The following is a 26,713-nucleotide window of genomic DNA, read 5'->3' on the forward strand; positions in this document are numbered from 1 at the left end:
TACTAATACCTGTTGGGAAAAAAAAAATACATTTTTTATTGGGTTGTTGCTTGCACTGATGGTGGTTAAAATTACTGGTACCTTAGCATGATTAAAGCATCAAACTCTAAACTACTAATCTGTTAATAGTCATTGTATTCTTTACTGCCGCACACAGAAAATCATAGTGATGTCAATTAAGAATATCCTGTGATTTACTCATCTTGCCCTCTATCGAGGAGCTTTTTTTTTTCAATTTTTTGTTAGTACACATAGTACAAATGTCCTGTCTATATACATATCATCTTGTAGAATATCTAGGGGACAGATTCCCAGAAGTTTGATCTAAGGGGTAGTGAGCATATTTACTTGTTATTTTTAATGGTGGCAAGATATATATAACCAAAATTTTACCATTTTAACTATTTTTAAGTGTAGAGTTCAGTGGTATTAAGTACATTCACATTGTTGTGCAACCGTTACTATCCATGCCTAGAACTTATTTTGTCTTCCAAAACTGAAACTCTATACCTATTAAGTAATAACTCCCAATTCCTCCCTTTCCCCAACCCTGGCAACCACCATTCTACTTTCTGTCTCTATGAATTTGACTACTCTAGGTACCTCATATAAGTTAAGTCATACAATATTTGTCTTTTTGTGACTGGCTTATTTCACTTAGTATAATATCTTCAGGGTTCATCTATGTTGTAAGCATATATTAGAATTTCATTTCTTTTGAAACCTGAGTAATAGTCCATTGAATATATATGCCAGATTTTGTTTATCCAAATGGACACTTATGTTGCTACTACCTTATGGCTATTGTGAATAATGCTGCTATAAACATTGGTGTACAAATATCTGTTGGAGTCCTCACTTTGATTAATTCATTTGGGTATAAACCTAGAAATGAAACTGTTATATCATGTAGTAATTCCATCTGTAATTTTTGAGAAACTGCTCTACTGTTTTCCCTAGCTGCTGCACACTTTACATCACCACAAAAAATTCCAGTTTGTCCACGTCCTCACCAACACTTGTTATTTTCTGTTGGTTTTTTTATAACAGCTATCCTGATGGTTGTGAAGTGGTATCTCATTGTGGTTTTCACATGCATTTTCCTAATGATTTGTGAGGTTTAACACATTTTCATGTGTTTATTACTTGTATATCTTTTTTTTTTTTTTTTGAGACAGAGTCTTGCTCTGTTGCCCAAGCTGGAGTGCAGTGGCATGATCTTGGCTCACTGCAACCTCTGCCTCCCAGGTTGAAGCAATTCTCCTACCTCACCCTCCTGAGTAACTGGGATTACAGGTGCCCTCCACAATGCCTGGATAATTTTGTATTTTTATTAGAGATGGGTTTTCACCATGTTGGCCAGGCTGGTCTCGAACTCCTAACCTCAAGTTATCTGCCTGTCTTGGCAGATAGTGCTAGGGATTACAGGTGTGAGCCACTATACCTGGCCTCTTCTTTAGAGAAATTTCTATTCAAGTTCTTTGCCCATTTGTTTAATTGGGTTGCATTTTTTTTTTTTGGTTGTTAGTAAATTGTAGGAGCTCTTTAAATATTCTAGATATTAATCCTTTAACAGAAAGACAATTTGCAGTTATTTTCTCCCACTCCTTGAGTTGCCTTTTCACTCTCTTTATAGTGTCCTTTGATGCACAGAAGATTTTTTTCATTTTGATGTAGTCTATCTACTTTCTTCGCTTGTTATCATTCCAAGAAATCATTACAAAATCAAATATTACCAAGCTTTTCCTATTTGCTTCTAATAATTTTATGGTTTTAGCTCTTATGTTTAAGTCTTTGATTCATTTTGGATATAACTCATGATGTAAGTTTTTTTTGTGCTTCATGTAAGTTAAGGGTCTAGCTTCACTCTGTTGCATGTGGATATTCCATTTTTCCAGCCCTATTTGTTGAAAAGACTGTCCTTTCCCCATTGAATGGTTTTGGCACTCTTGTTGAAAATAACTTGATTATAAATGAGAAGGTTTATTTCTGGACTCTCTCTTCTATTTCCCTGGTCTTTATGTCTGTCTTTAAGACAGTACCAACTGTTTTGATTACAGCAGCTTTATAGTAAGTTTTGAAATCAGGAAATGTGATACTACAACTTTATTCTTCTTTTTTCAAAATAACTTTGGCTACTTGGGGTCTTTACTATCTTTTATATTTACTATATTGTAACTTTTACCACTGCTCTTTATTTCTTCAGGTGGATTCAAGTTTCTGCCTAGTAACCTTTACTTTAGTACTGAATGACTCCCTGTGATGTTTTTCTAGGAAAGGTATGCTGGTGATAAATTATCTCAGTTTTCATTTAACTGGGAATATATTATTATTTCCTTCATTTTTAAAGGAGAGTTTTACTGGAAATAGAATTCTTGGTTGACAGTCTTTTATCACTCTGAATATGTTATTGTACTGCCTCCTCGCCTTTATGGGTTTTTGTGGGAAGTTAGCTGTTAATCTGGTTGAGGATCTCTTAGACATAATGAATCTCCTCTTTCTGCTTTCAGAATTCTTTCTTTGTCTATAGCGTTTGATAGTTTGATTATGATGTGTCTGGGAAAGTTTGTGGAACTTCTTGGATGTGTAGGTTAATATTTTTGCATCAGATTTGTTATTTTTTTCAGCCATTATCTCTTTACATATTATTTGTGTCCCCCTTTCTCTCTCCTTTCCTTCTGAGACTCTCCTCATGCATATGTTGGTAAGCTTTACAGTGTCCTACAGGTCTCTTCAGTCTCTGTTCATTTTTCTTCATTATTTTTTTCCACACCTCAGACAGGATAATCTCAATAAACCTGTCTTCAAGTTAACTGGTGCTTACTTCTGCCTATGGAAATCTACTGTAGAGCCTATCCAGTAAATTTTTATTTCAGCTGTTGTACTTTTTAACTTCAGAATTTCTGTTTGGTTCTTTTTTCTATAATTTATGTGCCTTTATTATATTCTCTGCTTAGTAAGACATCTTTCTCATACTGGCCTTTAGTTCTAAAGACATGGTTTTATTTAATTTTTTGAACTTGCCTAAAAGAGAACTATGAGAGTTCATTATTCCACCACTTTTGCTGTCTCCTAGATTTCTTTATCTTCTTTAAACATTGTTTTAATATTTTGTGTGATGAAATGGAAGAACGTATAAAGCACATATACTGCACACTGCAGTGGTTGCTTCAAAAGCACTGTGCAGCTATTTGAGTTGAAACCTAACTAGCCATTTTTATCATAGAATACCATTTTTTATTGACAGACTATAAGTTTTATTAAGACATGAGTAGTTTACAGATATTTTCTTGAAAAGGAATAAAGTTAGTCTGTCATTTTAAGGAAAACAGCTGACAGAATTTGATGCCAATGATAAATTTCAAGCTCTCAAGCAAAAAATAAGAATTAGGGAATACATGTATCTATCACTGTGAATTTGACAGATTCCCAGTACTTATGTTTTCCTAATAAGTAACATTATGTTTTCCTGATGATGTTAACAAACATAATTTTTGACATTAAGTGAGGAGCTGTATCAGTGTTTGGAAGACCTGCATAGTTCCATAAATAGTATTTTCAGAATGATCAATATGTGATGTTAATAAAATCATGTATAGGTAAAAGATCTATGAAAGTATAAAATAGACCAATAGATTTTAGCATAGAAGTGCAAAAAGTTCATTGAGATGGGTTCAGTTTTCACATAGAAACTAACATTTAAGAAACTAACAGAATAAATGTCAGGTATGGGTGATGGGGGATGGAGGCAGCAAACCACGTTGCCATGAATGTACCTATGCAACAATCTTGCATGATCTGCACATGTGCCCCAGAATCCAAAGTACAATAAAAAAAAGAAACTACCACTTATCAATTTTTGGGAAAAGGTATAATATTAAAGAAGAAAACCCATAATTATTTGAAAAAGATGACTTAAGTACTTTTCTTTTTTCCCACTGCATATCTCTATGAGGCTGAATTTTCTTCACAACCAATTGAATACAAAAACAAATAAGAGAATTTAGCTATCATATATTAATCCAGACATTACAGAAGTGTATGAAAGTGTAAAACTGGGTCACCCTTCTCATTAATTTTTTTGTTTTTGAAAATATAGTTAATTTGTATAAAAATATGTATATTAACATATAATGGCTTTGTTGGTATTTTAAAGCAATTGACACATGAATAGTTTTTAAATTTGTTTTGGTTTCTTCTATAGTAATTATCAAGAGTTGGCCAGGCACAGTGGCTCACAACTGTAATTCCAGCACTTTGGGAGGCCAAGGCGGGCAGATCACCTGAGGTCAGCAGTGCAAGACCAGCCTGGCCAACGTGGTGAAACTCCATCTCTACCAAAAACATGAAAATTCTCTGGTTGTGGTGGCACAAGCCTGTAATCCCAGCTACTTGGGAGGCTGAGAGGCAAGAGAATCACTTGAACCCTAGAGGCAGAGGTTCAGTGAGCCGAGATCATCCCACTGCACTCCAGCCTGGGTGACAGAGTGAGACTCCATCTCAAAAAAAAAAAAAAACTTATAATTCACATAAACAGAAAATTTTAAGACCTTTAATAGTATTTAAAAGTGCAAAAGGATTCTCATTCTGAAGAGTTTGAGAACCACTATGCTAGGTTTTCTAATTAAAACCCTTAATCACCTACAGCAGACCAAGCGAACAACAAAAAGGTAGCTACGGTTTAACACTTAATTCAGTTTCTCATATTTAGTACCAGTATTTTTGTGTGACCCATATCTAAAATCTGCTCATTCACACAAGCAAGATGGTCAGAATTATTTAATCTGCAGAGAATATTTTAGGTTTACCTTCTATGCTACTTGAATAGTCATGCTCCTTCTGTCTCATGGCCTTTGTGCCAGGCTGCTTCTTCTGTCTGGAAAGCTCTCCTACCCCTTCCCCTAACAATTCTTATTTATTCTTCAGATATCAGTTCAAATTTTACTACCTCAGGTAGTAAAAGCCTTCCCTGACCTATTCCTTCCAACCCCTTACACTTTCCAGATTTGATTAATTTCTCTCATAGTTTCATCCTCTTTCCTTTCATAACATGTATCTCAATTGGTAATTATGATTTTTCAGGTGATTTAGTTATTGAATATCTCCTCTCTAAAATTAAGTTCCATAAAGGCAATTTCTTTTTTGCTTACCATTTCATCCTCAATATGTATCACAGTGTTTGGCAGTATAGATATACAGAATGAGGCAATTATTTTTGAATATGAAAAACACATGCTGAAGCAAGGGAGAGTACATTTTATTGATTATTCCATCATTTTAAATAATTTTTCAAATTACCAACCATGAGCTGAGAGATCTGTTGAAAATGGTTTCCATTATACAAGCCTTCAAGTAAAAAGATATCTTCACAGTATAATGACTCTGAAATAAATTGTTTCACTTACACAGATGCCATTTCCCAGAACCTTCTCCCAACTCATGCTTCATTGTTCTAAGATTTTTTAAAAGAATTACCAAAAAAAAAGACTTTTACTAATGGTTATGCTGAGTCTTTTTCTAAAAATATATTTTATTAAATGCAAGAGGAGATTGATTTCATTCTGTATTATTTCTTTTGGGACTCATGGTACATTTTCCAACTTCAGAAATTGTTTTTAAAACCGCAAAAGTATCAGATTAAATTAATGTGGTGACTACCTCAGGACAGTAGTATTTTATTCTATTCCTTCCAAGAATGTAACTGTTAAAAATTACTACAGTTATTTATTCTTCACTTTACAATTTATTAACTGAGAGGATCATATTTTATTCTCTTCCATTTGAGGAACTTTGTGTGTGTGTTTTCAGGCAACAGAAACAAATAGTTTTTCATTTTAGGTCTCTAAACTCTGGTCCTGTTTTAATTAGGAGACCTTTGAGATTTGGATGAAGGCGGCATATTGTCCTTCTAGATAGCCAGGCAATATTTGCAAAATCTGTCTAACTGTAAGAGTTACAGGCCTCCTTCAGATAATAAGTCTGGTATACTTTAACAGCAGTGCTTTCAGAATTTACAGCATCTACTTTAGAGCACTCAGTGTTGATCTTATTGCTAATCTCAAATGGTTTTGTTTTACACAGAAACAAATGGATATCAATGCTGCTATTCAAGCCTTGATTGAATCAAATACTGCCCTACAGATGGAGGTAATATATCTGGTTTTACTTATATTGGCACTGTCTCTCAATATACCAATTAAACAGAAAAAAATTTTGGAGGCCAAAATGTGACATTATCTCAAAGATTATATTTTAAACAGATTGAAAATGTGAAACCATTTTCAAGGACAAAGTAAGTGATTTTAGTATAATTAAACAGAAATATATGCCTAGGATGTTTTGTAAGAAAAACATTTAAATCAAAAATGTAATACTGTCCAAAGATTATTTGTTAGGAATTTGGTACTATCCAAGAAAGTAGTTAAATGAAGTTAGTCATGTTTCTTAAAATGAGATACATGTATTATCACTACTCATCTTATTTAAACTCTTAATTATTCAATGTATAATTTTAAAAACATAATGCAGTAGGCATAGCAATTCTTATGTTAGCTTTAAAACTAAACTTGCAAGTGTGAATTTAATCTTTTTAAAGGATTAAGGCTCATAAAGCATACACATATGTCTATGCTTCAATATAAACTGTTGTTTACATTCTACTCCCAACTTACTACACACAATGGAAACACATTTTTCTCCCTCCTTGGCTCATGTTGGTCCTTAGGAGTTTTTTGCTTATGTAATTCTTATCATGACTTGGCAGAGCTACCAGAATACTGAAGTGACTTTAATTGACCACAGCGAAGAGATATTCAAAACCCTCAACTACCTTAGCAATTTACTGCACAGCATCAAGAATCCTCTTGGCACACGAGATAACCCAGCACGAATCTGCAAAGATTTACTGAACTGTGAACAAAAAGTATCAGATGGTAAGTTCTTGGTTACCTTGAACTCTGATGTCAAATTTCATTCCATCAAGTCAGTGTGTTTGAGATTTCTAATGTGTTCATTACAAATCATAGTTAGTTTGATAAAACCCTGGCAGAAGCCATTTTAATGTCATCAAGAATAAAATACTCTAAGGAGGAGACATGCTTCTGATGTCATCCACCCCTAGCTATATCATTTGCTTACATTTTGTATTTGGAATATAGCGCATTCATATTAAAAATTAAGATAGGTAGGCTTGGACCTTCGCATTAACAGACAATAGCACCTGTCACAACTTGGTAAGTCAGGACTACCAAAGTTAACAACATAAATAAATGTATTATAGAATCTCCTTCATCTTACTCCCTAAAAGTATCTTTTTAAAAATACAAAACGGAATTTTATCCCATTCTAGAGTTGATGACCATAAAGATGGGAGTGGTTTGTCATTCTTGGAAGTTTCTCATCTCTACACAGATGCCCCCATTTCTTTAGCCAGAGGTGCAAAAATGAATTTAGATTAGAACAATCAAGGAAAGGGAAGAGTAAGTCATCAGTTAAATAGGGGAAACCCTGTCTGCCGCAAACTCTAGTTTTAACACAATAAGACGTTTGAAAAAATGTATGACTTGAAAAATGCTGATGTGAAAAGTGCTGATTTGAAAAAGCTATGTTATGTTATTCTGTGGTTATTTTAATTTAGTTTATACATATGCATATGTCTCACATACATGCACTCTCACACACACAAACACGTACATATGCACATGTCCAAAACATCTGCTTCTATTCTAGAACTTCAATGAAAACATTCATTTTGTTTATATTAATAAAACACTTCTAAAGATATTTTTTTGCCCCAAATTAATATAAAAACTAAAATAATACTTACAATTGTAGCTGCCTGTAATACTTCTCAGCTTGATTCTTTCCCATATTTGAGGGCATGAAAATGCAACTCTATAGAATTGAAAGTAATAAATACATTGTAAGACATATAAAATTAGTATGAAATCTAATTCAAAATCTACCTTCCTGATAAGAGAAATAACTAAATGGTGTGTATTATGCAATATTCAAAAGATCTTTATGCCCCCAAATACTTTCATCACTAGGATATGATAAGTGTTTTAGAGAAAAACAAAACAGCAGGGAAGGGGGATTTATCAAATCCTATAGGAAGTAGAGCACAAGATATAATTTTTAAATAGAATGATCAAATAAGGCATCTATGAGAATATGCCATTTGGGTGATATCAGAAGGAGGTAAGAGAGCAAGCCACAAGAAATCTAGATAAAGAGCTTTCCAGGCACAAAGAACAAATGCAAAAGCCCTGAGCCTTTGACTGTACCTAGCATGTTTTAGAATTAGCAAGAAAGCTAGCATGAATGGAAGAGAGTGCATATGGGGGAGAATGGTAGGAAATTAAATTAGACAGATATCAAAAGGTCAGATTGTACAGGACCCTTTAGAGACTACTCAGAAGTCTCTAGCTTGTACTCTTAATAAGACGGGAAACCACTGGAAATTGCTGAGCAGAGAAGTGACATAATTTGGCTCAGATTTTTAAAATATTACTCTACCTAATATGTTGCAAATATAACACGAAAGACAGGGGTAAAGGTAGGGAAACCAATGAGAAGGATATTGACACAATCCAGGAGAGATGATGGTTGGCTGGACTAGAGTTGGTTACAGGGGAAGTGGTAAAAAATGGTTAGATTCTTGACTATGCTTTATGCCTAGTGTTCCATTATGGGAATGCTAAGCACATGGGAGTTATTTATGTCCTACTGCTTAAGGTCATCACTGGGTCTGATTGCAAAAATTAAAAAAAAAAAATTGCAACCTCAGACATAAATGGGTTAAGGTAGAGCCAGCAGTTTTTGTTGATGGATGGGATGTGAGCTTTAAGAGAAATAGAATAGTAAAGGATGAATCTTAAGATTTTGTTTTTGTTTTGTTTTGTTTTTACTGTAGAAGGGTGGGAGGTTGTTAATAGGAGATGCAATTTTGAAGAAAAGATCAGGAGTTAAGTTTTAGATATATTTAGTTTGAGGTATCTCTTAGAAATTCAAGTAAGAATGTCAAGTAAGTAGTTGATTACTCAAGTTAAAGGTCAAGAGGAAGGTCCTAGGTATGTGTAAAAATTATGAAGTCATTCACATTTAATTGGTATTTAATGTCTTGATACTGCTTAAGAATACCTAGATAGTAAGTAAAGGAAAAGTGAGGTCTAAAAACTGGATCCTAGGGTTCTCTAACGTTTAGAGATCAGGAAGGCAAGGGGGAACTAGCAAAGAAAACTAAGAAGAGCTATCACTGAGATAAGAGGAAAACTAGATAAATGTGGTGTCCTGAAAATCAAGCAAAGAAAATATTTGCCAATGGAGGAAGGAAGGAATCAACCAGGTCAATGTTAAGTAAAGCAAAGACTTAGAAAGACTACTGAATTTAGCAATGCAGACATCAGTGAGGACCTTCATCAAGAGCAGTTTAGAGGAATGGTAGTAGTTAAAGCCTAATCAGATTGTAAGAGGAAAGGATAATGCTAGGAACTTTTCATTCCCAGGAATAAAGCAGGTAATTCATATTACCTGGCTAAATTAATTCTTTAAGTTAAAAGCATAAAATAAATAACAAACAGCAATAAACTTTCAAGCTAAGACTTTAAAGGAGACAACAGAAAGTGAACCCAGTGCTTGGAGGTACTTTTGCCGTCAGTATGTTGAGAAGCTTGGTTACTTCATGGAGGGAGGGGTCAAAAGTTAGAATCTGTGGCCCACAAAAGGTGAGGACTTAGGCTTTCAAAGGCCTGTATTCTAGTAGTAAACTGGAAGAATATGAACATTTATGCAGACTGCAGCTTTGCTTCACATCATCTGGATAGCTCAGAAAATCCCAAACTTTGAACTTGTATTAAAATGGTTCCAAACTGTTGGCACCCATACATAGCTATCAGAAACAAACAAAAATCTTCCATAAAGGATAACATTATTCTAGGACTCAAAATATTTCCACAAATAATTTCAAAAATGCACTGCCCAACACACAATCGATGACAACCAAACACACAAGTTGATAAAACACCATTAATGAGAACTGATAGAAACAGCAGACAATGAAAGCAGACTCAAAAGAGAGGATAAAAGAAGTAGAATTTAAATCTGCAAGTATAATGAACAAGATAAATCTCTGTAGGAACGCAGTTTATTCACTATAATAAGAGAGAAAGTAGGCCAGGTGTAGTGGCTCCTGCCTGTAATTCCAACACTTTGGGAGACTGAGGTGGATGGATCACCTGAGGCCAAGAGTTCGAGACCAGCCAGGCCAACATGGCGAAACCGTATCTCTACATACAGAAATTACCAGGCATGGTGGAATGTGCCTGCGGTCCCAGCTACCCAGGAGGTTAAGGTGGGAGGATCTCCTGAGCCTGTGGGAGTCGGAGGTTGCAATGAGCTGAGATCATGCCACTGCACTCCAGCCTAGGCAACAGATCAAGAGCAAAATTCCTATTTAAAAAGAGAGAGAGAGTAGAATATATGTGTACAAACACAGACAGGTGAGTAGATAGGATAGTGGGAGCTTATATAAGTTATATAAGTTTTCTTCAGATTCCTTCAGTTGTCTCAGTGAAATTGGAAGGTTGTTAGTTGAGGATAAGAATGAAGGAATAGGTATAAAATAGTTAACTATCTTAGTGATAGATAGAGGCTTTAGAGACACATTTGAATTTGAAGTGAAGCCCATGCCAACAGTTGTGTTTTTCTCCTACCACTTTTTTTCTGTGCAGGTATAGGCACAGGGTTAGGGAGAAACTTATGTAGGGTTGAGGATTTATAAGACAAGTAGAATGAAATGAGGCAGGGCAAGGGTGTTAAGGAAGTTCATAAGGACATAACTATAGTAAGGAACTGTGGGTTTTTAAGCTGTGTGAGAAGGGAAGTGAATATATGATCACAAGAGACAATGAAAAAGTGATAGTAGGTCCTGATGAAACTGAAGAATTATCAGAGTTAGGACACTAGAGGGAATGAACTGGAAAGAGAAGATAAATGAAATTATGGAGGAGATGCAGTTGGTAATAACAAAAGCTAGGATATGGCCTTAGAAGTTAATGGTTAAAATAAGGTATGAGGGTAGAGGAAGGCTACAAGATCATTGGTAGAAAAGTAAGAGGCTTGGGAGGATACAATTCAAGGAACTGAGAGGCCAACATATTGAAAGCATCATCCGTGTGGATTTAAAATCACCAAGAAGTAGGTCATAAATAAATTTTCTGAAAGTGATTGTAAGCTAAAATTGTCAAAGAAAAATCGTAGATTATTACACCAGGAGGGAGTAATGAGTGATGTAATGTGATTATAGTAATTTCAACATGGAGTGTTTTTAGGGAGAAAGTCGAAAGAATGGTATGGAAGTAGCAACAAAGAGCAAGAAAGATGCCTTCCCACCTTCCGGCACAAACCTGTAGAGGCTACAAGAGAAGCAGTGTACTCAGGGAAGAGCTAGTTTTGAGTCAGAACATTTAGGCTCACAAAAGACATATCATGTTATAGGAGTTTAATTGTAGCTCAGCATACCTTGAAAGAAATTACGGAGCCTCTTCCAGTTCATCATTGTAAAACACAATACCTGAATTCAAAGCATTTTACCCCATATAACAATAAAAATTTGCTTGATGGAAAACCTTTCATAAAGAATTTTTTGTTATTAGCTTATGTAGTAGTAGAATAGTATCTCTTGGAAGAGAAGAGAAGGTGAAAGAAGATATGTGTTTACCCCATTAGGTAAGACCGGAAGCCCAAATAAGATTCTGATGAAAAATTCAGCTGCACTTTCTACAAACTTTATGAAATATTCAAAATTCTGAAGAAAAAGGATTAGGAATGGTGGACCTCCTTCACCCCTTTCTTCTAATATTTCAGTATATCAGTGGTTCTCCAGATGTTATCCGTGGACCAGAATTAGATACTGTTAGAAATGCAGATTCTTAAGCCCCACCCCAGACTTACTAAATCAGCCACTCTCAGGGGTATGGACCTGCTGTGTGTGTTTTCATGATGGTTGATGCACGCTAAAGTTTGAACACCACTGTAACTGAGGACCATTTCTACCCTTTGAGCTATGAATTCAGCAAGTAAGAATTTTGAAGGATTAGTAGAACAATTAAGGGGAGAATTTTTTTTTATCATACTTTAAGTTCTGGGGTACATGTGCAGAACGTGCAGGTTTGTTACATAGTTACACACATGCCATGGTGGTTTGCTGCATCCATCACCCCGTCATCTACATTAGATATTTCTCCCAATGCTATTCCTCCCCTAGCCCCATGTCCCCCAACAGGCCCCAGTGAGTGATGTCCCCCTCCCTGTGTCCATGTGTTCTTATTGTTGAACTCCCACTTGTGAGTGAGAACATGTGGTGTTTGGTTTTATGTTCTTGTGTTAGTTTGCTGAGAATGATGGTTTTCAGCTTCATCCATGTCCCTGCAAAGGACACGAACTCATCCTTTTTTGTGACTGCATAGTATTCCATGGTATATATGTGCCACATTTTCTTTACCTAGTCTATCATTGATGGGCGTTTGGGTTGGTTCTAAGTCTTTACTGTTGTGAACAGTGCTGCAGTAAATATACGTGTGCATGTGTCTTTATAACAGAATGATTTATAATCCTTTGGGTATATACCCAGTAATAGGATTGCTGGGTCAAATGGTATTTCTAGTTCTAGATCCTTGAGGCATCGCCACCCTATCTTCCACAATGGCTGAACTTATTTACACTCAAGGGGAGAATATTTGAGGATGTTTTGGAAGTTAGAGGAAGCTCAGGATGAGCTAGAGGAATCTTTGCTATGGAGTAAAAATAGAATTAACAAGGACTTCTACCTACTGTAGAAAATGACATTTGACAAAAACTGTTGAATTTTCTTGCTCTTTTAATGCAGGAAAACAGGGCTGCCTTATTCAAAAATTTCTGCCGTTTGTATTTGGAATAAGATGCTATTTTAATATTCTCAGTCTATTAGTATGGAATTAAGATGCTAGCCCATTGCTTTTCAGTCTGAGTATTTTCTGTTATCTGAGTTTAGGCCCAGTTTTATTCTCTTGGGCACTCAGTGGAAGCACAAAGACTGGTAGACTTTCATTACCTATAGGGACTTCAGTTTTTCCCACTGAATGATAGAGTGGGAAAATCTGAAAGAGTACAAAAATGATAAATATTTAATTATGTTTTACTTTTTAAAACAAAAATGTTTTCTTATTTTTGTTTTATGTATCACTATTATACATACATAAAGACATATTTTTCCTTCAAGAGATCAAAGTTGTTTCCATTTTAAAACAAAATGTTCATTTTAAACTCTGTAATGATGTATAACAGAAATATACACATATACTACATTAACTTCAACTTTTCTATTAACTATGTAACAATTCACTTTTAGTTTCTGAGCACATCTTCTTATATATAGAATAAAGCAATCAATTCAGCTATTCTATCATTTTGATTAAAATTATGAAACACCCTTAAATTGATAGTTATGTGAAAAATATAGCGTTTTTATTGTCAATTTTACATAACACTTGCAGCATCTATTAATTCACTAAATGTGAAAATATTTATAATCTTCTAAGTTTTTAACAATTAACACTGTGATAATATGTATTTGAAATATCATGATAATTTATAAGGATGTGGTTGGAGGCAGTGACTCATGACTGTAATACCAGCACTTTGGGAGGTCAAGGCAGGCAGATCACTTGAGGTCAGGAGTTCAAAGCCAGCCTGACCAACATGGTGAAATCCCATCTCTATTAAAAATGGAAAAATTAGCCAGGCGTGGTGGCACATGCCTATAATCCCAGCTACTTGGGAGGTTGAGGTATGAGAATCACTTTAACCCTGGAGGCCGAGGTTACAGTGATCCAAGATCATGCCACTGCACTCCAGCCTGGGTGACAGAGTGAGATTCTCCCTCAAAATTAAAATTATAAGGAGTATGGCATTTCATAACTTTATGTTTCACCCTAAATTAATAGGAAAATACTGGATTGATCCAAATCTTGGCTGTCCTTCAGATGCCATTGAGGTTTTCTGCAATTTCAGTGCTGGTGGCCAGACATGCTTACCTCCCGTTTCTGTAACAAAGGTATGTTACTGAATTTTAGAACGTATGTTGTTATGTTGCACAGTATCAGTGAAAATTATTTTTAAAATTCTATCGCTTTAAATTATTACAAATTTTAAGAATGAAAGCAAAGATTAATTCTCTATTATGTATGACAAATAAAGTGTTATTTTTTGAAAATAGTCATAGTAAATCTTGATACTTTGTGTCTTTTTATGATTTGGCTTAGTTTGGCTTACTCTACTGATTATGTTTTTTTAATTCCTTTAAAAATTGTGCAATATATGCTATATTTTTATGCGTACACACATATTAGAAGTTTCCTAAACAGCTGTAGTGTTTGTAACCAGTAATCCATTTCCTGAAGTTTTGCTGAAAGTTATATTGTCATCATTAAAAATATTTTGCTACAAATCTTGCCATTTACGGTTGTTAGGCACACAATAACCTTTCTTGAACATCCACAGAACGCTACTAAAAACTTCCTTCATGAATAATTCTATAAACCAAATGTTTTGAATGAATGCATGTTAGTTTGTTAAACTAACATACATTATAACACTGGGAGTTATAACAAGTACTTATAAAACTTAAATCCTAGCTGTACCTATAACATATATTGAAATCAAAACTATGTTTCTTTCTTTTTCTGATTAAACCAGCTTGATATATGATCAAGAATTTCTCATTGACGAAGAACTGATACATGTGTCTATTGTGCATTTTGTTCATGAGAAAAAGACAGCAGATAAAATTCAGTGTCTTTAGCTGCTTATTATTGAACTGCCCTCTCCTCCTAAAACACCTCTCTTCATTAACCAGGGCATTCCATCAATTTATCTTAATAGTCATTCATCATTATTACCCCTGAAATAGAAGAGGGAAGGATTCTCCCATTCCTAGGGAATCCATGAACCTCTAATAAGGAGCAGGATGATAGTTCTGTTTCCAAAATATCCCCATCATCATCCTCATTCCAGTGGAAGTTGGCCCAGGATTGTCATAGAAGGAAAGAAGATAGGGCTGTGTGAGCTGTGCAAAGGAAATAGGAGGAGTAGTGGGAAAGCGGCACTCTAGTTCTTTCCATGACTGAATCACTTCTCCCATTTATTCGATTCATAAACTCAACCCTAGGGAGACAAGAGAAATGCTGAGGTGAACAGTAGACTTGGAATCAGGGACTGGGGTTCTAATCTCTATTCCTCTATTAACCTAGGGAATAAAACTGTGATCTGCCAGAGGGCCTGCTCTGTGCCAGGCACAATGCTAGGTAAATTACATTTGTCATTTTTAATCCTCATAGCATCCATGCCAGATTGATGTTATACATCACTTTACTGACAGGGAAACTAAGGCTCAGAAAGCTTGAATATTTTTGCAAGTTTCTGATTCTGATCTGTAAAATGAAGAAATTGGATTACTTAAATTCTAATGTTCCTTATTATCTTTCCATGTGTATGCCCTTCTTTTGCCTTTCCTCTCGTTTTGATTTTTTTCTTTCTGTTTTTCTTTTTGATGTTATTTTTTTCTTCTACATTACCTCATAATTGATATTTGTCTAACTTTATGCTCAGAAATTAGAATAAATTTCTCAGTGGGAACCATTTCTGTTCACTTGCATTATGACCATATCCCTCCTTGAATAATGCTAAAATAATAATAGTAATGTCTAGAGTTGTAGGAAAATCTGCCTTCCTGTTCAAGCCTAGGAAACCTGCAGTCAGTCTTCTTAAGTCTGATATTGTCCTATATTGTTCACTGTATTAGTTAATACTTGTTTCTGCATTCATTCATTCAATAAATTTTTATTGACGATTCACTGTATGACTGAAACTACATGCTAGCAACACAAAGAATAGAATTCTGTCCTTGTCCTTTAAGGTTCTGAAAGTTAAAATTACTCGACCAAATTATTGTTACAACTTGTAACTCATCTTTGGAAACTCTACAAAAAAATCTCAAAGGCAGAGACAGAATTTCAGATTTTTATTTAAAAAAAAGTATAAAAGCATTAACCAAAAGCAAATTATTACTACATTTTAGGTAATGTGAAAATTATTTTTATTTTATTAATATTATATGTAGTAGCCTGGTGGTATGCTGAAGCCAGTTGATACAGGCTCAGAAAAGCCAATTATTTACATTTCTTCCCATTGCCATGTTCAGTGACATCACCTTGATAGTCTGAATTCAGCCATGATGGGAGTGCTTCTACCATAGGAGCCAGGAAATACTATAAATCAGATATTTTTTCCCCAAGAGCCTGTGGTTAAACATTTACCAGCACACCATTGACTGGCGCTTCAGTTCCAAGGAAAAGAGCTTTCTTGAGGCTGCCTCTGAATGACTTTCCTCAAGTTTTCCCGAACTGTTAGGCTTCTCAATTGCCACGTGTTATAACCTTCATGTTGTTTCTATGGCATTAGTTGGAGTTTGGAGTTGGCAAAGTCCAGATGAACTTCCTTCATTTACTGAGTTCAGAAGCCACCCATATCATCACCATTCACTGTCTAAACACCCCGAGGTGGACAAGCACACAAACAAGTGGCCCAGGATTGCCTATTGGTTTCAAGGGATGGAATGGCCAGATTTTTAAAGTAAACACTCTACTTGAACCTAAAGTGCTTTCAGATGACTGCAAGGTAAGGAAATGGCATTTTTAGAATTGTTGAATATAACTAATTTAAAATTGATAAAACCATAAATTAGAATAATTAGAGTAAGTCTTTAATTACAAACTGCAGATACAGAAGGGTAGTAAGTTTTAATGTGCCTGACTTGTAACTGCATTTTTCAGAATCAATCATTTGTTTATATCATACCTTATCAACTTGCATCATACAGATTGGTCTTAGATTTTTACATGCAAAACAGGTATTAATACGTAAATTTAATTTTTATTCCCTATATGAAATAATTATACCTGGATGGATGGATGGACAGATAGATGGCAGATAGATAGATAGATAGATAGATAGATAGATAGATAGATAGATAATAGTCAGTGCATTTGAATAAATATTTTCATGTGTTTTCACTGCTATAAATCTACATCTCATGATTGCATAAAAGGCAAGTTATAGAGGCAGGTAAGTTTTATTTCATTCAGTCAGTCCCTATACCTGTTACCAAATATGGGTATAACTACATATTGGCTCACCCCACCAGTCAGTATTTGAGCTGTAGCCTATTTTTTTCCATTAAAATTAAATAATGAAGCTAGGCATCATGGCTTATGCCTGTAACCCCTGCACTTTGGGAGACCAAGTCAGTCAGATCACTTGAGGTCAAGAATTCAAGACCAGCCTGGCCAACATGGTGAAACCCCATCTCTACTAAGAATACAAAAATTAGCTGGGCATGGTTGGTGGTGGGTACTTGTGATCCCAGCTACTTAGGAGACTGAGGCAGGAGAATCGCTTGAACCCAGGAGACGGAGGTTGCAGTGAGCCAAGATCACACCACTGCATTCCAGTCTGGGTGACAGTAAGACTGTGTCTCAATATATAAATAAATAAATAAATAAATAATGGGGCAGACACTGTGGGGCATGCCTCTAATCCCAGTACTTAGGGAGGCTGAGGTGGGTGGTTCACTTGAGGCCAAAAGTGTGAGACCAGCCTGGCCAACATGGAGAAACTCTGTCTCTACTAAAAATACAAAAATTAGCCAGGCATGATAGCACATGCCTATAATCCCAGCTACTTGGGAGGCTGAGGCACAAGGATCTCTTGAAACCGGAGGCAGAGGTTGCAGTGAGCTGAGATTGTGCCACTGTACTCCAGTCTGGGCAACAGAGCAAAACTCTGTCTCAAAAATAATAATAATAATTAAATAATGGATATTATGAAAAATCTATAATTTTAAAACACTATTTCTTAGAGCAGGCGTTGACAAACTATGTTCAACAGACCAAGTCTGGCCTTCCACCTGTTTTTGTGAATAAATTTTTATTGGAACACAGCCACCCTTAATTCATTTACTTATTATCTGTGGCTGTTATGACACTGCAGTGGCAGAGTTGAGTAGATGTGACAGAGACTTCAGGGCCCACAAAATCTAAAATATTTACTATCTGGCTTTTTAGAGAAGAATTTGCTGACCCCTGTTTTAAAGAATAGACTTGTCCATGTTATGTATCTATCGTTAATTATTTTAAGTAGCTTCATTTCCTGTCCTTGTGTACTGTCGAGCCCATGATTTAGTATCTCTTAACATTTCCAAGGTACTCTACTTTTTCATAACATTTTATTTCCAGAAAAATAGTGCTTGAAAAATCATAGGCAAATAGAAGTATATAGCTCTTATTATCTATATTTGAAGAGATCAGTATCATCAACACATTTATTTAACTTGTACTGTCTGGCCCAGAAACATTCAGTGACTCACTAGTACTTCTGAGATACAGTCCAAACTTATCAACTGTATTTAGTGCTCACAACAACCAGATTCCAACCTGCCTTTCTAGCTCAGCCTTTCACTGGCTGTCTGTTAAAAACTGTAGCCAAACTCATCTGTTACAATGATAATAGTGATAATAATATCAGCAGTGCATACTACTATTTATTAGGAATTTTATTATATGTTAAGTGAACATGCATTACATAAATTATTTTATTTATAATAACATATTCTTTGCAAAGAATATATTATTAGTCCTATTTTGTAGGTATAAAAGTAAAGGCCCAGAGAACTTGCTCAAAGTTATTTTGAGCAAAGTAATGCAGCCAATTAGAGTAATTAAAGTAAAAATTTAGTTTCTAAATTGTTTTAAATAAAAGTTAAATTTTAAAATTAAATAAAATTAAAGTAATGTAGCTAATTAGATAATTGTAGTCAAGAAGCTAATTAGAGGAGGAACAAGAAATCAATCCCAGGCATGCCGAACTTCAAACCCCTTGATTGAAACTTTATTTAATCCCCACAAGGCTGTGAGGTAGGTTTGTATTATTCCCATTGTATATACAGGGAAAGTGACAGTACCAGAATTTCTATCAAAATCTGTCCCAGGTCAAATCCGTTAATTTAAACACCAAATTTTGTCCCAGGTTAAATCCGTTAATTTAAGCTAATGTTCACAGCCGATTTCTACTTGCCCATTTGTTTTTTAGTTTTTTGTGGTTGTTGTTGTGTGTGTATATTTGTGTTTTAGTTTTCTGTGGTGGTGGTTGTGTGTGTATATGTGTGTGTCTGTTTAACTTATGCTATTCATTTTCTCTGGAATGACCCTCTATACCTTACAATAAAGTGGAAATTTTAGGCATACTTTAAAGTCCATCTATATTCCAAACTTTTTCATGAAGTTTTTCCTGAGTACTCTAGTTAGAAATTAGGAATTTGGTACTCACTATTTACATTTTTTATATTGTACTTTCCATAGATGACCTTTTCGTTGTTGTTAATTGTTTATGTTTTTACTCTCTTCAACTAGATTTATAAGCCACTAAAATTCAGAAACCAGAACTAATTTAGTCATCTTTGTATTTCACGAGCAGTATAAGAACACCAAGGATTATGTCTTATTCAGCCATGCTAAATATACTTAGTATTCAATAAATATTGCTTAAAAGACTTGAATGAATCTAACAGTGCCTCTCACACAGAATTTTAGGTCTTGTTATCGTACCAAGTTTATGAGTTTTGGCAAGTAACTTATTTTCAATGAGCTTCAATTGCCTTAGCTTTAAAAATAAGGTTTGTTGCTTAAATAATCTCTAAGTTCCTTCAAAATTTAAAATTTATATCATGATAATTCTGGGAATAAGTGAATTAGCTCCTAAATAACAGCTCCACAAAACTCATCAATTATGTTTCTCTATTGTGTCTGGTTGAATCTTAATGATAGGATATTTTATGATATATTTTTGTTCCATAGACTTTATTAGAAACAAAAGAGCATATAGTAATAAGAGAGACAGAAAGCCATGGAAGGAAGAGAAGAAAGAGGGAAACTATAAATAGAGAGCTACAAAATGGGGGAGAAAAAGAAACCTAAAAGATGATTGCACATAATTATGATTTTAACCATTTCTGACCAATTGTTTATTTTCTACCTAAAATACAGAGGTTCAAATAGGTTGTTCTCTTTTATTATAGAAAAATATCCATCCTGAGGAATCAGTCCCAAATAAAGGAAGACAGAACAGGTGATTATTACTCATACTAGGAACATTGCAGCCTTTTAATTCATATCTGGTTCAATGATTCACAGACAACTGAAGCAGAAGCCTGGCCTTAGCCTCTGGAAGTGAAAAATTAGAACACACAATGCCATTCTAGAGAAAGGAATAAGCCCAGGTTTTCAGTTAAATTATGGTAATTTTGCCATTTACTGAGCATTGTTCTAGGTACTTTCTATTTATTATCTCTAATCCTTAAAACAAGTTCACATTATCTATGAAGGGCATTGTCTACTGAAAGTGACTACTAATGAAATACATATGAAAGCATTTTGTTCTTATTTTGCAGATTCAAGATGGCAGCTGGCATAAGGCAACATTTCTTTTTAACACCCAGGAACCTAATCAACTTCCAGTGATTGAAGTACAAAAACTTTCTCATCTCAAAACTGAACGAAAGTATTACATTGAAAGCAGTTCTGTATGCTTTCTGTAAAGTCTCTGAATTACTTCTGAATTCATGCTGTTGGTCAGGTAATTCCTGCAGAGAGAGAAATAAAGACAGAAAGATGCTGTCATTATGAAATGCATGTAATAAAGCATTGGCTAAATCTTAAAGAATCTCAGGAAGAACAGACTTCCTCCTAAGAAGGAGAAAAGACATTTTTAAAGGACTATGATTGATAAAGTATTTAATACTTTTAAAAATTATATTGATCTCAGCTTTCTTAGAGAATTCCCTAGAACTAAAAATTTTTAAATATGGAATTCTTCAGGGTATCTTATATTTTTGACTGAGTGCATAGTACCCATTAGACAGCTGGAGATGCAGAGCACTATGGAGCAATACTGGCAAATGCTTCCAAACGTGCACTGCTTCTGTCTAAAAATTACAAGCCACAGTCTAATATGTCTTATTTTCCAAAACACTAAGCTGTATTCAGGCCCCCAATGGGCATATACATCTTAGCCGGTGATACACTACCTCTTACGTGTTGCCTCTTTGTGTTGCTTGGTGCTCTTTCTAAAACAAGGTGCTTATGGCTTTCATAGACTATTTTATTTCCTTTTTCATCTTTGTCATTCTTTAAAAGTATATGTACTGGTTACATCAAGATATGTTTTGGTTGTTAGTACTTATTTTAATTTGTTTGGTCACACACTTAATAACAAGTAAAACTATTTATGTGAAGTCCTTGTTTCATTTTAAAATTCTCTTTGTGTATATGGAATCAAAGCCAGCACATTGTAACCTGTGCTTATACACAAAAGAATTGGGAGATTTCTTTGTTTTTGTTTTATTTTTTAAATTGTTGTAAAAATTATTATAGGCCAGCTACATTTGGTAGTAGCTTTGGGGTAGAGATTGGGGGTTGTGCCATACTGTTTTTAAAATTCATGATCATCTGGAATGATACTTTGTGTATATATATTTTGTAAAGTTTTAATTCAGCAAATTTTTTTAAATTGCTGCTGTTTTAAATTATAAAACCTTTATATTTCTGCTTTTTAGAAATTATATGTTTTGTAGTATTCATTGATTTCTTTCACTGTACTTAAATTTAGTGTTAGTACTTTAAAAAATTAATTTACCAGTCTTTAAAGCAACATCCAGAAAAAAAAAGTATTTTCCCATTTAAAATAGGCTCAGCCAGTTCAATGTTTCCTTGTTATCAGAGAAATGTTAGTTCAGTATTGAAAGAAAAATATTATACCTCTCGGTATCTAGAAAAGCTTGTTCATCCATTATAAATATATCTGTAGCCACAGCAAACCACACTTACCTATCTATAATAAAAATGCGATTTAAATCATTTTGAGTGGCATTTGTTTTTCCTCTTTTGTTACAATATGCCTTTACTATATGTGATAGCCCCTCTGGCATAGCCTTTCTATGCTGTGTATATTTATATTGTTAAGAAATATCTTTTATATACCTGCAAAAGGATTATAGGACCTATTTCCATGACAAAAATAAACTTTCACACATATGATCAAATGATTTTCAACAAGAGTGCCAGTGCCATTCAATGGAGAAAGGACAGTTATTTCAACAAATGGTTCTGGGAAAATTGGATAACCACATGCAAAAGAATGATGTTGAACCCTTACCTTATCTTACATACAAAAAGTGATTCAAAATGGGAGCAAATATCTAAACAAAAGAGCTAAAACTATAAAACTCTTAGAAGAACACACAGGAGAAAATCCTTCATGACATTGGACTTGGCAATAATTTCTTGGAATGATACCAAAACATAGCAAGAGAAAAAAATATATAAATTGGGCTCTCTCAATATTAAAAATTATCTGTGCATCAAAGAACACTATCAAGAAAATGAAGAAGGAGCCCAAGGAATATGATACAATATTTGCAAATCATATATCTGATAAGGGATTAATATCCAGAATATATGAAGAACTCCCGTGACTCAACAACAGAAGAACTAGCAACCCATTTTAAAGAATGGGCAAAGGACTTAAATAAACATTTCTCCAAAGATATAGAAATGGCCAATGAATAAAAAGATGCTGACTGGGCACAGTGAAGGTTCATACCTGTAATCCCAACATTTTGGGAGCCTGAGGTGGGAGGATCGCTTGAGTCCAGGGGTTCAAGACCAACCTGGGAAACATAATGAGACACGATCTCTACAAAAAAACTTTCTAAAAATTAGCTAGGTATGGTGGCACAGACGTGTGGTCCTAACTATTTAGGAAACTGAGGCAGGAGGATCACTTGAGCCCAGGAAGTTGAAGTTGTAATGAACCATGATCACGCCACTGCATTCTAGCCTGGGTGACAGAGTGAGACATTGTCTCCAAAAACAAAAAACAAGAAGAAAAAAAGAAAACAGAAGATGCCCCAAATCAACAGTCATTGGGGAAATACAAATCAAAACAAACCACCAGGAGGTACAAATTCTGTGGTCTAAGGCAAAAATATGTTGATCTTTATCCCTGTTTCCTGGCACAGGGGTCCTGAGACTCCTGGAATTTTCTAAGTGAGACGAGTGTCTTCTGTTATTTATAATGAGCCCTTTTCAATCACACCTGAGTTTATGTTAATAAGGTTTTTTAGAGTGGAGCCCCTTAAGAGCCTCAGGATGGAACTGGTCCCCAGAAAGACCAAGTAATTAGAGGGTTGAGACTTTCAGTCCCACCTACCGACCCCAGGGAAGAGGGGAGGGCAGGCCCTGGAGATGGAGCGCTATAAAAACTGTTCAACAGTGAAATTTAGAAAGCTTTCAGTTTGGTGAACTCATTAACTTGCTGGGAAGGTGATATGTCCAGTAGGGAATGGAAGCTCTGCTCTATACTCCCCATACTTTGCCCTATGCATCTCTTCCAGTGCACTGTTCCTAAGTTATAATAAACTAGTAAACTAAGTACAGTGTTTCCCTGAGTTCTGTAAGCCATTCTAGCAAACTGTTGAACATGAGGAGAGAGAGACATCATGGAAACCTACCATTTGAAGTTTGTTGGTTAGAATTACGGATGGCCTGGGACTTGCAATTGGCATCCGAAGTGGTGACTGAACCCATTAATCTATGGAACCTGATGCTAATTTCAGGCAGTCTCAGAATTGACTTAAATTGTTGAACATCCAAACTGGTGTCTGAAGAATCTAAGAATTGGTTGTTAGTGTTGGAAAACACCCCAGAACTTTATACTCATTAGGATGGCTATTTTAAAACTAAAAGGAAAATAACAAGTGTTCTCAAAGACGTGGAAATTGAAAGCCTTGTGCATAACTTGTGAGAATGTAAAATGGTACAACCGTTCCACAAAATAGTTTGGTGGTTACTTAAAAAAGGGGTGTGTGTGTGTATTTATGTATATGTATATATCTATGTGTATGTGTGTATATATATATATATAGCTTTATATACATATAAAGCTAAATGTAGAATTACCGTATCATCCAGCACTTCTACATCTAGGTATATACCCAAAAGAATTGAAGGCAGGAATTCAAATAAATATTTGTATATCAATGTTTGTGGGAAGCATTATTACAATAGCCAAAAGGGATGAACAACCAAATGTTAATAAAAAATGAATAGGTAAACAAAATGTGGTATATACATACAATAGAATATTATTTAGCCTTCAAAATGAATGAAACTCTGTTTTATGTTACAACATGGAGGAACCTTGAAAATATTATGCTAAGTGAAATAAACCAGACACAAAAGGACAAATAGTGTATGATTCCACTTTTATGAGGTATCAAGAATAGACAAATTCATGCAGAAAGAAAGTATAATAGAGGTTACCAGAGGCCAGAAGAGGTGGGATTGAGGTGGGAATTATCCCTTATTTTTTTTTTGAGACAGAGTCTCGCTCTGTCACCCAGGCTGGAATGCAGTGGCAAGATGTCAGCTCACTGCAACCTCTGCCTCTGGGGTACAAGCGATTCTCCTGCCTCAGCTGGGACTACAGGTGTGCACCGTGACACCGGCTAATTTTTGTATTTTTAGTAGAGACAGGGTTTCACCATGTTGGCCAGGCTGGTCTCGAACTCCTGACCTCAAGTGATCCATCCGCTTGGGCCTCCCAAAGTACTGGGATTACAGACATGAGCCACCATGTCTGGCAAACTATCCATTTTTTAATGAGTACAGAGTTTCTGTTTGGAATGACAGTATTTTGGAGATAGTGATGATGATTGCATAACAATGTTAATGTACTTACTGCTACTGAATAATACACTTTAAAATAATTAAAAGTCAATTTTATGTTATACATATTTGTATATGCAATTTTAAAAATAGGGCCTTGGCAAAGATGTCTGTTTTTTCATTTGAAAAAGATAAAAATGTTTTTTAAAAGGAGCACAAAATTTGAGTGTAAATTAAACCATATCCCATCATCCAGTCTACATGCTATACATCCTGTTCCAAAAAAATAATAACTTAGTTTGGACTTAAATGATTTTTCTAGAGATCATTTAAGAAATATGTAGAGGAAGAAATGCCTTGCTTTATGTTTTAAGTGTGTTCCTGAAATATCAAATTTTAAGCAAATTTCAATCAACGTAATCATAGACAGTATAGTAGTTAAGTGTGCTCTGAGGATTGATTCACTGTGTGATTTGGGGTGTATCATTGTAGATTCGTTGACTCAGTTTCTTCGCTGTAAGATAAGGATAATATAAATACTTATCTCATTTGGTTGTTGAGTGGATTCAAAAATGGAGAAATGCTTAAAACAGTGTCTGTCACAAAGTAATCACCATAAACATTAGTGGCTGGCTGCTATTTATTGCCATCATCATCATCATCATCATCATTGTTAAAGATTTAATAGTTCTACGATCATTATTACCAAGAAAGTTTGTGCTAAATCCCTTAATAAAATTATTCATCTGTTTTAAAGCCCATGCTATCCCCATAATTTGTTTTATAAATATAGATTTTTATATATTATAAAAATTAATTATTAAATATGAAGACTTTCTAAAAATGAAATGCAACCGAGGATATATATAATTAAGAAAGGTGGTTTGCTTTTCTCCCCATTTTAATATATTAATAATATAGAAATTACAGTGGTTATTACAAAGTAAATATCATGGATGTTTTCTGTAGTATGAAACCATAGCAAAAGGACTTAGAAGCAGAAACCATGAATTAAGTTTCAACTCTCCCACTTACTGGTTTGCAGTACTTGGATAAATCACTAAATCTCTTTTATTATCTTATTGGAATAGATAGAGAGAGACAGTAGGTAGGTATATAGAATTTTTTTGTGTGCGTTTTTGGGTTTTTTTGTCTATATTGGGAAGTTTTCCTGGTCTGCTTCTCCTATCAATTAAATGAGAGAAGTGTGTTAAAATCTCCAACCGTGACTGTGGGTTTGCCTGTTTCTCCTTTTGTTTCTCATTTTTCTTGCTTACACATGTAACTAGTTGCATTCAAATTCACAGTTGATATATCCTGTAGTGTTCTGGCCAATGTTTAACACCCAGCTTACTAAGAGGGAAGAAAGAGACAATCCCTAATTTGTTAGTATTTGCCCATTTCCATGGTGTAAATACTTGTACCATGGCTGATTTCAAGCTACAAATATATTACTGAACACGGAGAAAGGAAGAAATAACACATTGTGTTTAATAAGCTAATCCAAGTTGACTTTAGCCCACCATTGGTGTGTCATACTGTTAGAATGATTATCATTATGAAATATCCCTTTTATCTATAGGACTGCTTATTACCTTTATGTCTACTTTTTCTATTGTTAGTATATTTATACCACCTTTCTTTTGGTTAGTGTCTGCATGGCATATCTTTGTCCATCCTTTCATTTTTAACCTTTCTTTTTTTTTCTTTTTAGAAAAAAAAAAGAAAGAAAAATAAAAAATAAAAAAAAAAGAATGAAGGAGAGGAAGAAAGAGGAAGAGGGAGAGAGAATGAAAGTGTTGCATTATTGCCCAGGCTAAAATGCAGTCTAAAAATGGGTATTGAAAGCCTCTTTTATACCAATAATTGTGCTTATTAATGGAGACAGGAAAAAATGA

At 34.7% G+C, this 26,713-nt stretch overlaps 1 protein-coding gene across 5 annotated transcripts in view; it reads left to right on the forward strand.

Annotated features, from left to right (window-relative positions):
• COL24A1 (collagen type XXIV alpha 1 chain) overlaps nt 1-26,713 on the forward strand; it is a 379,894-nt gene that overhangs the window by 350,597 nt on the left and 2,584 nt on the right. For 3 of the 5 annotated variants that reach the window (XM_032296379.1, XM_032296378.1, XM_032296377.1), the window contains 5 exons: nt 6,082-6,147; nt 6,764-6,932; nt 13,983-14,092; nt 16,498-16,713; nt 20,540-22,004. In XM_032296379.1, coding sequence (XP_032152270.1) covers nt 6,082-6,147; nt 6,764-6,932; nt 13,983-14,092; nt 16,498-16,713; nt 20,540-20,686 — 708 coding nt within the window. In that variant the 3' untranslated portion in view covers nt 20,687-22,004. Of the gene's footprint in view, nt 1-6,081; nt 6,148-6,763; nt 6,933-13,982; nt 14,093-16,497; nt 16,714-20,539; nt 22,005-26,713 lie in introns of those variants that run through there. The other 2 variants (XR_004274543.1, XM_032296380.1) reach the window with 2 other exon arrangements.

The sequence above is a fragment of the Sapajus apella genome, unplaced genomic scaffold, assembly GCF_009761245.1.
Source record: "Sapajus apella isolate SASKATOON/1434 unplaced genomic scaffold, GSC_monkey_1.0 scaffold36, whole genome shotgun sequence".
Lineage (NCBI taxonomy): Eukaryota > Metazoa > Chordata > Mammalia > Primates > Cebidae > Sapajus > Sapajus apella.